At 36.5% G+C, this 12,357-nt stretch overlaps 2 protein-coding genes across 2 annotated transcripts; both read right to left on the reverse strand.

The window, feature by feature from the left end:
- Positions 1-1,096: 1,096 nt before the first annotated feature.
- On the reverse strand, positions 1,097-2,301 carry fabp7a (fatty acid binding protein 7, brain, a). Its single transcript, XM_051868908.1, has 4 exons — positions 2,145-2,301; positions 1,797-1,969; positions 1,519-1,620; positions 1,097-1,397 (listed from the first exon to the last, which is right to left on the reverse strand). The coding sequence occupies exons 1-4, from the start codon at positions 2,215-2,217 to the stop codon at positions 1,347-1,349; spliced, it is 399 nt and encodes a 132-aa protein (XP_051724868.1). The 5' UTR covers positions 2,218-2,301; the 3' UTR covers positions 1,097-1,346.
- Positions 2,302-9,627: 7,326 nt separating this feature from the next.
- gja1a (gap junction protein alpha 1a) lies at positions 9,628-11,732 on the reverse strand. Its single transcript, XM_051868907.1, has 2 exons — positions 11,511-11,732; positions 9,628-11,005 (listed from the first exon to the last, which is right to left on the reverse strand). Exon 2 carries the CDS (start codon positions 10,958-10,960, stop codon positions 9,890-9,892), a length of 1,071 nt encoding a protein of 356 aa, XP_051724867.1. The 5' UTR covers positions 10,961-11,005; positions 11,511-11,732; the 3' UTR covers positions 9,628-9,889.
- Positions 11,733-12,357: the final 625 nt, after the last annotated feature.

Raw genomic sequence — 12,357 nt, forward strand, 5'->3', positions numbered from 1 at the left:
TAATGTGGCGCAGCGTCGACTCTCAAAGTCAAAATCTAATTAGCATCTAAAGCACAAAAATGGCTGATCATTAATACTGGGAATCATCCCAGTACTTAAGGATACAATCCTGGATTATGTGTAATGAAACGAAATTACATGTAAAAAAAAAAAAAAAGTCTGTACAATAACATACAGTTATAGAACAAAAATTTAATTAAGACATTATTTGTTTGATTGTTAAAATTTTAAGTGAATTTATGGCACAAAATTAATGGGTGTATAAAAAGCTAAACTGACAATTTTAGCTTAACAAATTACATTAAGTATTCATTGGCACTGGATAGAAGTGATAAAATTTACAATAAAAGCAATAAAATCTCTAATTACAAATATTGCAAGCAAACTGGTGATTGTTCACTTCAGAGAAAAATAATTTAAATATGCATGTCTCTGATTTAAAAAAAAAAAAAAAAAAAATTCTATATGCAATTTTTGCTTTAATCTAATGTAGTTTAATTTTAGTTTTAAAGGGTTAGTTCACCCAAAAATAAATATTCTGTCATTAATTACTCACCCTCATGTCATTCCACATCTGTAAGACTTTCGTTGATCTTCAGAACACAAATTAAGATATTTTTGATGAGATCTGTGAGCTTTCTGTCCCTCCATTGACAGCATATGCAATTGCAACTTTGATGCTTCAAAAAGTTCATAAAGAGATTGTAAAACGAATCCATATGAACTGAACATATGAACTGGTTTTGAGTGGTCAAAAATATCTTAATTTGTGTTCTGAAGATGAATGAAGGTCTTACGGGTGTGGCACAGCATGAGGGTGAGTAATAAATGACAGAAATTTCATTTTTGGGTGAACTAAACCTTTAATTTTTAAATAGTTCTTAAATAGTTTCAGGAATTTTTGTATATACTGTACTGTGTGTGTGTGTGTGTGTGTGTGTGTGTGTGTGTGTGTGTGTGTGTGTGTGCATGTGTATGCATAGATATACTGCTATACTGTTTTGTTCGAGTGACAAATATCAGGACTATGGAAACTTCAATATCAAACCAATGAGAATGAAGCATTTGCATAAGACAATAAGAAACAAAGAAACAATTCGTTTTTGATCAAGTGTGTATTTCATTCAATTTAACACAAAGGCAGGCCTCAGTTATACAGTCCACCAACATTAATGACATTCTGCAACATTCAAAAAAAAAAAATTCACAGTGTGCATTTTATATAAAAGGTCTTACAAAAAATGTCTTAAAAAGGGGAAAACTCTCAGTTGAGAATACAATGTAAAAATTCCCTTGTAATATTGTCAAGTTGCCAGGGTAACACTGAAACATCTATCAGTTTGACATTATGCCTTTTCATATGTGCGGACAGCCTGCACGCCCTCAAAGTTCAAGGTCTGGAAACAGCAAAGACGAGAAGAGCACATTTAGAAACATTAAATAGCCATGACACTGATTAAGAAGAAAAAACTTTTGAATTACAATTTAAAAAAATAAAATAATAATAATGCTGCTTACCATGATCATTTTACCATCCTTGATTTCTCTAACGAACTTAGTCTCCTTGCCGTCCCACCTCTGGACGTGGACAAGATTGTCTCCTTCCAAGGTTACAGTGGACTGAAATGAGAAAAGATGCAAGTTAAGCTTAAAAAGTTAAAGTATATCATATATGATCAAATTCATGCAGATTGAAAAAGACCTAACCTGCCAAAAATACATGAAATTGCTTTGAAAACTGATTTTAGAGATGCTGTGGACATTGCATTCATCAATGAATGAAAAAACCCACAAACCTTTACATGTCTGTCGTCTGCTGTGGTTTCGTCAAACTCCTCTCCCAGTTTGAAGGAAATCTCAGTATTTTTGAAGGTGCTCAGCGTCTTTATGACAACTTTGTCACCCTCATGACTGATGACAATTGTAGGTTTGGTAACATTGCCTACTTGCCTAGTGGCAAAACCAACACCTGTGGAACAAAAAAATCAGAAAACATTACATACAGAACAAAACTATTATTATTATATAAACTGTACAGAAAATATCATTCATGCAGTACACCAGGCTGCACTACTGCACCTTGCACGTGCAAAGGATGTTAAGATGTCTTAATAAATAAATTAAAAAAAATATTTTTTGCTTACCCAGTGATTTCATGTATTCATCAAAGTTCTGGCTGTCAACCAGTTTCCAAGTTGCACAAAATGCATCAACCATTATGACAGTTTAAAGCAGTGGTCCTTGTACAGAGTTCACAGTCTCTCAAGTGTCTGCGGACTGCAAAGCCCAAACTAATTAATACTATCAGGGAGGCGGGGCTTTAGGGGAAGTTTGTGCTGATTGGATAGGTTTTTATCCACTCAAGCTGTGATTTGTTCAAATACATGGCGAGAAGTGACACTGTAATTTCAATAGGTTAATCCAATAACGGGTCTGGGCTTTTGCATTTGAGAAAAGATTAAAATGTTAATTAATTGTGTGTGTGTGTGTGTGTGTGTGTGTGTGTGTGTATGTATATAATCGTCCAGATTATCATCTTAATAGCGTCCAAAATGACAAACATATAATGTGTATTGCACAGTAGAATATAACGATAAATAATTTTAATGCAATTTCAGGTGTGTGTAAAACGCTCTGAAAATGATTTCTGGGCATCTCTGAGGCATTTTTGTGAGCAGGTGCAATCATTTATTTTATATAAATACATTACGGGGGTTTTCATCAATGCACAAAGAAAATGACTAATCAAACATAAATCCATTCAGCTCTCGAGCATTTTGTATCACATCAGTGTAGCCTACCAATGATCTGTAGAATCCTATAGAGTATGCACGACCGTAGAATAAGACGATCCTCCTCACACAATAAATTGTGACACTGTAAATCTGTAATAAGCAGTCACATGTAACAGGAGTAACACAGAACATTTTATTATTACATAATATGTAACCACGTTCACTATGCTGGTACAGAACTGGGCGAGTCTTCATGAGGAGAGTTGTCTCCCTCCAGGGGGCGCATAAGGCTCAGACAGCAGCTTTAAAATGTCAGGGCGTGATTGTGCTGCTCTCTGTCAAGTTAAAATATTGTTTTTAATTTAGGATTGTCTGTCAAATGCTCCCCAGCAATCTTTATAAAGTTATTATATAGATAACTTTCTTCGGTAAACGACTGTGATTGGTTCATCCTGATCAGCGTAGAGAAAAGTAATACGTATCATGTGACAGCGCCGATCCTCTGATACTTCACCTGCTGTCTGGACACCTGAGGAAAGAGTATGAGAAATTAATTAACACTAAGCTGAAAATAACTAGAAAAATAGGCAGTGTATTATTTAAACACATCGTATCTGACCAATCGGAGGACCCGTCCATTTTATTAACTTGTTTCGTATCGTATTAACCGCCATTCTACCCAATGATAATCATGTAGCAGAATGTCTGCAGCAGTCTATGGTCTGCAGTCCTTTGTGCAGAATGATTTGCACTTCTTAAGGTCAGCCGCTAGATGGCAGTCGTGTTACATGTGCACATGTGATTGCAGTTTACCTCAGTATTTCCAGGCGAGTAATTTAGTACGTTTTCCTCTGATATTATAGGCTATTTTAGTCACATATGCTTTATTTTGGGATTATTCAAGACATAACAAGACTTTTTCAGCATTGTCACGGTGTGAGTCACCCCAGTGTCATATCACTTCATTATGCCCCTGATGTATGAATTACAACTCACATATATTAAAACATTCTTTATGAATTCCTAACTCGTAACTTGTCTCACGCAAGTCATTTGACATACGACAACATTGCCATCGATTGACACAATATAACGAAAACACCTTCCCAGATAACAAAAATATGTCCCAAGAACGTTTTGCTAACATTCACATTAAGTTATGAAATTTCTGAATGTTCTCTGAAACATACAGTTTTTTTTTTAATGTTTTAAAATCGTTTTTCTTGGTTATACGAAAGTTAAAGGTAGGGTAGGCATTTTTTTATAAACACTTTTTGTTATACTGCTTGAAACTCACATCCTGATAGCAATCAATAATAGAAGTGGTCTAAATATTAAAACATGTATATCTTCTGTCAACATCTCAGGGCCAAAAAAAAAAAAAAAGTTCGTCCAACAGTTGTCCTACCAGTTGTCCTACCTGCCTGTCAACATAATGTATTTCCATACCTCCGCTCACCCTGCTCATGCAGACATCACACATCATCAGCGCGTTACGCAAGGCCATGCAGAGGTTTGGACAGACGTCACCGAGCTCCACAGACGAACAGCAGCTGCCTTTTACAGTTCCTCCTGAACCAAAATAACCAGCTTATGCGTTCACCATGTCATAACCGTAATTATGAGATGGCAACCCGTGACCTTCTACCCGGAGCTGTTCAAGTCTTCAGACTCAGATTAATGCATTTCTGTCAACACTATCAACACTGAAATTAATCTGCAGCAGTCAGGTGGTACAAGTAAGAGCTCTGTAATTTGTTTACGTTCATTATTATCATAATGTTATGTACTTTAACCCTTTCACACATAAGTTTAAAACATTCTGGCTGAGCCCCCAGCGTGAGTTTTTCAAGGCAACCGTTATTTAGAACGCATCACTTTATTGTTTCCACTGTTTTATTTCATTTTTTATTCAAAATATTTGCTAATTTTTGTTTTGCTGTTTAAACACCTTTATAATTGAGCTATACACGCGATGGGCGCCGCCATGTTAGTTTGCACCGCACAGAGAATCGGATCTGTTGGATTTACAGAATGTTAATTCATCCACTTCTGCCGAAATACACTAAAGTAAGTGAGCCTCTGAGCTGGGGAAGAATAGAGCAAACTTTACTTTAAAAGTTACTTACACAATGTGTATCTGATATGAATAAAACGTGTCATCTAATTATAATGGAAAGGATTGTTATTGCCACTTCTATAGACATCAGTGTGTATTTTACAAACTCTAAATGTATTGTTTTGTTAGTACTTATGTGTATTTAAATGTCTGAAACCTAAAATAAACATTATGTGGTTGAAAACACTGCATATTTGTGATATATGAAAAGCACTGAGCGTGTCCGTCGCTGGATTAGCGCCAGCCAAAGCGCGCAAGCACATTTGAATTTGGCAGTTGATCACGTGATGCGCTGAACGTTCTAATCACACTGTTGTGATCGTACGCTCCAGGGACCAGCCAAGACTGATCACACCGGTGTGATCGTACGCGTCAAAGGGTTAAGACATGAGGTAATTTAACGGCATCTTTCGTCTTGTCTCGTGACGCTTTGCAGAGTTTGTATTTTGTGTTTTGGAGGAGGCGTGGCTTTGGAGACGCTCTGAAGGGAGGGTGGGAGCTAGCTTGCTATTGCTAGCCTCTCCGAAGTTGCCTACCATACCTTTAAGGGAATATTCCATTTATTAAACATCATGAGAACATTCTGAAACAAGTGGTAACATTTAAAAAAAAAAATGTTAGACAAACATCCATCTGAAACCTTTCTAGAAAAAAAAAGGTCTGAACAATGTAGGCCTATAGATAAAATTTTTGTGCTAATGTTTTGAGAACATTATTAAAGACCAGAGAACTTTGAATGAACATTCTATCAACGTTACTTGAAGAATGTTTGGTCATAACCAGTGTTGGGCAGTAACTAGTTACAGTAATTACATTACTTTTTGCAGTAACTAGTAGTGTAACTAATTACGATTAAGATTTCAGTAATAATATTACAGTTACCATCCATAAAACAGCTCGTTACTTAGTTACTTTTGATGCCTCGACCCCTACTGATTTGAAATCCAACAATCCAATAATAATTCCTCGATTTATTTTCATAATTTTCACGACTCGCACAGGGATATGAAGTCACCAGTCACCAGTGCAGCAGGCAAGCTTGGAATATAGCTTACATTCAAAAAGCTTACATTCAGTGGATGGAAATATTGCCATTACATTGATTTTGTTAGGAGAAAAGATGATCTGAACACCGTTGTGTAAGTTATGACATTATGTAAGTTGTGGAAGATACACAATTACAACTTCTGTGTGGCATGAAGGAAAAGTAATATAACTAGTAGTGTAACTAATTACTGTTACCAGAAAGTAATAAGTAAAGTAATTACGAGACCGACACTGGTCATAAAATTGAGAGAACCTTGCCAGAACATTAGGAAAAAAATATTAAAAACGTTCTGTTAGCTAGGTTAAAGGCAGTCATGTCACTTATATACAATAATGAAACTCTTTTGAGACCTAAATTGAATTTTGGTTAATTTCTTGCTTCATAAACTTGTAATAATGACTAATTTTCAGTTTCCTTCCATTCGATTAATCTACACAGTTTGGACTCTCTCAATTCTGGACAACAGGGAGAAAAACTAAAACTGAGGTCAGTTATTTGTCATGTCATGAGCCCAAAACAATTATGTCATGAGTTTTTGTTACATAAAAAGCTAGAAAACTATGCCAACTGTGAGACTTATTGTGTTTTCTCCTTCAGCCGAGCGCTTTGCCTTTGTTTCCCAATAGTCCCTTCACAGTCCAATCCTATAATACAGAAGACAAGTTCACCCACAAAAGTATCTCAAAACTCTTAGAGTGGCTTAAAATGCTGGAGGAAATCACATGATACCACTTAATGTTGAGCTGACTTTAGTCTGTACTGCCGAATAAACCTCAGTGTCACCACAAACCATAAGGCCTATAACCACTCCCTTGTTTGTCCAAATGCATCGCCAAGGAGGAGGCCTGAATGTAACCATAGAGACTTTGGGTGTAGTGTGAATATTTAGTGTAATTAAAAAGATTGATGTTAATAGCATGTAAAGTTTATCTAATAGACCAAGACAAGCTGTTTCTACAAAGCCTTTAAGTACTATATCAAAAGCGCACCCCACAGCGCTGAGAACAAAATGTTTATTTTTAGACAGTTTGAGGTCCTGCTATTTATGCAAGTAGGATATCAAGCATGTGCTATTTCATCAAGTCACGCACAATTAGACACCGCAAATTTATATATGGTACACTATATTGCAATCGGTATGGCAGAACGTTCTGAACTAGCAGAACTACACCCTGCTGTTTTCAATTAAACTGGCAGGCTGAAAGGTATGTCCGGCCGCCTCAGATCTTACAGTCGGCCAAGCAAGAGTAAAAGATGAGCTTGGCTGCACTTACCTTTTATATGTGTACTTTCTAGGTTTCTATTTTGAACCTAAAATGGAATTTAAAACAAAAAGTAGGTTTTAAAGTTTGTTAGGACAACTTCACTGGAAAAATCTTGACATTTGAAGATTTAGGCCTTATGAAGTCTGAAAACACTGGGACATTTTTAGTTTGAATGTTATACATTCTTGTGTAGTTGCATTACTGTTGCTATGGTGTTCTGAGTTGGAGCTATGGTGCTTTGGGTGGTAACTAGGGCGTTTTTGTGCAGTGTTTCTATTCCCTTTGCAGTTGCTAGGGTGTTCTGAGATACTATATATACTGTATATACTATAGACAGACAGACAGACAGACAGATAGATATATAGATAGATAGATAGATAGATAGAATATATAAGATGTAGATGATAGATAGATAGATAGATAGATAGATAGATAGATAGAAGATGGAGATCGATAGAAGATAGATAAATAGAATATATAAGATAAAGATAGATAGATAGATAAGATGGAGATAGATAGATAGATAGATAGATAGATAAGATGGAGATAGATAGATAGATAGATAGATAGATAGATAGATAGATAAGATGGAGATAGATAGATAGATAAGATGGAGATAGAATGAATATATAAGATGGAGATAGACAGATAGATAGATAGAAGATGGAGATAGATAGATAGATAGATAGATAAGAAGGAGATAGATAGATAGATAGAAGATGGAGATAGATAGATAGATAGAAGATGGAGATAGATATAGATAGATTAGATAGATAGATAGATAGATAGAATATATAAGATGGAGATAGATAAGATGGAATCAGATGATAGACAGATAGATAAGATGGAAACAGATGATAGATAGAATATATAAGATGGAGATAGATAGATAGATAGATAGATATAGATAGATAGAAGATAGAATATATAAGATGGAGATAGATAGATAGATAGATAAGATGGAGATAGATAGAATGAATATATAAGATGGAGATAGATAGATAGATAGATAGATAGATAGACAGAATATATAAGATGGAGATAGATAAGATGGAATCAGATGATAGATAGATAGATAGATAGATAGATATAAACAGAATTACTGATGGCAAACAGTGATGTATCTATCAGTTTATATTGGGCAGTAAACACTGTAGAAGAACCTCAGTAAGTTTAAACACTTTTCAAACACTTTACTTTTGAGACATCATAATGTAATCATGTTGGTCGCTGCTGGTTCATCCAGCCTATACAGCTGGAGCTCGAGGCAGAGTTCTGGTCGAAAACGAAGTTAGTGTTTTACTGACTTTAAAGTCTCATTTCATGACTGAAGAACATTTACACGCAGCAGATTTCATTGAGTCATATTTGATCATCCAAATGAGTAATGTAAGAAATGCCAACAATTTTACCTTGTAAGGTTTATTAATGCTTGAAATGGGCCTTTGATAATGTGCAATATTTTTACATACGATAGTAAATAGCAAATATTTACTTTAATTCCTTTTATGCTACATAACCCCACCATGTCCTTGATGCACATATAATGTACACTTTTTCAGAGTAAAGTGCAGAGACACAGTTCACAGGGGGTTTTTTTGCCTTTCTGTTCAGCTACATGTGGCTGGCAGACTTGAGTGAAAGCATGTGTTTTCATTTAGTCCTTCAAATAAATAGGAAAGTCTGAGAACAGAGGAAAAAGTTGAATCTAATTAACTCGTTTTAATTTCAGACTCTTTTAATGCTTTCATTTGTCAATCAGAGGGAGTCAATTTGCACTTGTGAATTATGTGAATATGTTAACCAACATTTATGTCAACACTTTACAGAAAACACTGATAAGTAGTCAGGTGGCTTGCTGTTGATATTTACTGGCCCAGAGCAGAAGACTATGTACAGTTACTGTAAAGACTCCAGAAAACAGTGCTTCATTTATACGTGCTGGCTAACTTCCCGTAATGGAAAAACGCTGTCGGAAAAAGAATGGAAAAAAAGTTAAGATCCTGCTGGAGTAGAATGAATGATCTTAATTTATTCCAGTAAGGTTAAACTTGATAGATTTCCTTGTGCTGCTAAACACTGCACAACAGACTTGATTTCACTCTTTTTCCAGATAAATATAAAAGTGTTAGCTGTTTCTAAATCACATATAGGTAGTTGGCATTAAATACTTTTAGTTAAGAATAACTGGGGTAATATAGGATATGCTGAACCCCATCTAGAGCCATTTTATGCTTTCTAATTATTAAAAATATATATATTAATATATATTATGCTACTTATAGTTACTTATATTAATTAGTGAAACTACATGGAATATTTGTAGCTTCAAAAATTCATTTGTCTAGTGAGGTGAAGGCAAAATGGTGCTTAAAATGATGAATAACTACAAGAAATAAGTTAGTGGACTTACAATTTCCATTACTCATATGGACACATATGCATCATCTAGCCATATACTTACTGTATTAAATGTTTATTTCAAAGTAACCTGTGAAATTATTTTTTACAATCATTGCTCATAAATACAGTTCACTTAAAAAACAACAACAACAACAACTGTTTGGCATGAGTTACAATAGCAAAATTGAACGCAATAAATATATGCTGAAACACTGAATGAAACGTCATTCTTTGGATGTCAGTGACTGTCCTTTTCACAGTTTATTTAAATGTTCACCATTTGTCAAAGGTAGAAATTGTCCTGTGTTTAAGGCTTCTGCTAGATGTCAAGATCATCCGGCCTGGCCCGACTGCTCGCTCGACTACTGGGTCGAGGTTCAAGCTCTTTGAGCAGCAGAAGATCCTTTCCCAGAGTTACTTTCTCGGGATATGGGAAGCGCTGGGTCTGACCCAGCTGGTTCTGTTCTGTACTGTAATTAGTCCAGTTCTGCTCATTAGCCTGCTTGTCATAATTGTCAGAGGAGTTGGACTTGTCACCTGTATCTAGGTTGTAGCCCAGATTAGGGACAGGGGCGGGGGCCGAGCAGTCGTTGTAATAGCCGTAACTGGACAGGTTCCTTGGGCAGGGCTTGATATTACAGGCGCTTTCAAAGTTTTTCGCAGACTCTCTGATTTGGTCCTTCATCCTCTTGAGAATCACGTAAAAAAATTCAAAGACGTTGAGGGCCAGAGAAACCAGCGACACGACCAGCATGAAGATGATAAAAACCGTCTTCTCAGTGGGGCGGGAGAGAAAGCAGTCCACTTTATGCGGACAAGGAAACTTTTGACACGTATAAACGGCTGACAGCGTGAATCCGTAAAGGTGCCACTGTATCAGCAGGAAAACAACTTCAAATATGGACTTTAACACGATGCTCATTATGTACGTGTAAAATATCCCTCCTCTCATTTTGATCTTCCCGCGATCTTCCAGGCCGTACTTGAACTTCTTTATTTCGATTTTCCGCAGGAGCACATCCACGTCTTCACCTTTGCTCTGGATGTCTCTTAGTTTCTCCTCCTTTTTATTCAATTTCTCCTCCTTGTGCATGAGGAACACGATGTGGCTGAGGTACAGGAGAGTCGGCATGGACACGAATATAATCTGCAGCACCCAGAAGCGCACGTGGGAGATGGGGAACGACTTGTCGTAGCACACGTTCTCGCAACCGGGCTGCAGCGTGTTGCACTTGAACGCCGACTGCTCGTCTCCCCAGGCGGACTCCACCGCTGTCCCTAACACCAGGATGCGGAAGATGAAGAGGACGGAGAGCCAGACTTTGCCTCCTGCCGTGGAGTACGCCTGGACCTTGTCAAGAAGTTTCCCTAGTGCACTCCAGTCACCCATGATGAAAGATGTTCTGGATTAAGCAGCAGATGACCAACCTTCAAGCTGAAAAAGAGTAAATTCAGTGAGTGTCATAAACACAGATGAACCCTGGTGTTAAACACATCTGAGTAGTCTCCTCGCTCCACATATTACTGCCAAATACAATAACACAAGTCCTTGGCTCATCTTCAGAAATGTTCATGGGTCAATCTCCACTCTGAAGGCTCTGGGGTTTTCTGACTGAGGAAATATTTTAAAATATATTCACATACATACTAAGTATTTTTAATCACACACAAAAATTGTCTTTTTCTGGAAAACATACTATATAGCAGAGATTTAAATCACTAAAATACTTTTAAAACGACATATTTCGAAAAATAAGGATTCATGCTATGCTATAACCAAACGAACTAAACGACGCTATTAAAAAATTAAATACAAAACAAAAAACACACATATAGGCCTAATCCTTTTTACCCTACAAAAAAATACCGTTTTTATCATACATTTATCATAAGTATTTAAACATCTCTCCAATCCATGTTATACGAAGCTTATTTCTTACCTTGAAAGTCGTTAAAACCCTAAACTTCTTGACAGTTTACGATGACTATCTGTAACACATTTCAATTATAAAATCCCCAACTATTAATAAGCAGTTTCGATATGAAATTTAAGTTCTCGACGGCGAATGTTCCCTCATCCCATGCGTCGGAGGGACTGAGTTAGAAAGGGGAAAAGTTAAATGTCAGCTGACTCAAGCTTCTGGACTTCCAGAACTTCTCCATCTCCGTTATATTTTTGGGAGGAAATGGCTTGGAATAAGTGAGTACAGTGAACGTGGGAATTACCGCCATCTGGCGTAGAATCAACAACGTGCCACATGAGGAAACAAACAGGCTTCAAAATGTTGGTGCATGTTACTGCTCATCTGTTACCATGACAACGACAGGTATGAAAACGAGGCTGTGAGGGAACTTACCGCGTTTTCAATGGCATCCGCTGTAAAAAGCTGTATAAAGCTCCTAGATCACTTATAATTTTCCACATATCATGTTGTCTGGAGTTCTTTTTGTCTGCTGAAATCTCTTGGAAATATATTTTTGCAGTGTTTCGTCAGCAGAACCATCAAAAAACACTTTAAATAATAGTACAACCCACCAAAGGGGTGCATGTCTATCCTCACAGCCTCGCTTTCTTTAAAAATCAAAGATGGGGCTGCTTAGGTTGGTCAGTTTTCAACAGCTCTGGGTCAGGTCAGTTCTTCAGTTATTTCATATTTTAGAATTTTTTTGTAAATTAATGAAAGCATTGCGTTTAACAATTGATGTAACAAATGTGACCCTGGACCACAAAACGAGTCATGAGCACGGGTATATTTGCAGCAATAGCTAACAATACATTGTGTGGGT

The sequence above is a fragment of the Ctenopharyngodon idella genome, chromosome 17, assembly GCF_019924925.1.
Source record: "Ctenopharyngodon idella isolate HZGC_01 chromosome 17, HZGC01, whole genome shotgun sequence".
Lineage (NCBI taxonomy): Eukaryota > Metazoa > Chordata > Actinopteri > Cypriniformes > Xenocyprididae > Ctenopharyngodon > Ctenopharyngodon idella.

Bases quoted from the DNA above. Each gene is read 5' to 3' on its own strand.
- fabp7a (XM_051868908.1), bottom strand. From the start codon at position 2,217: ATGGTTGATGCATTTTGTGCAACTTGGAAACTGGTTGACAGCCAGAAC. The intron at 1,970-2,144 runs GTAAGCAAAAAA...TTTGTTCCACAG, and splicing joins TGAATACATGAAATCACTGG to GTGTTGGTTTTGCCACTAGG. The intron at 1,398-1,518 runs GTAAGCAGCATT...TGCTGTTTCCAG, and splicing joins AGGATGGTAAAATGATCATG to ACCTTGAACTTTGAGGGCGT.
- gja1a (XM_051868907.1), bottom strand. From the start codon at position 10,960: ATGGGTGACTGGAGTGCACTAGGGAAACTTCTTGACAAGGTCCAGGCG.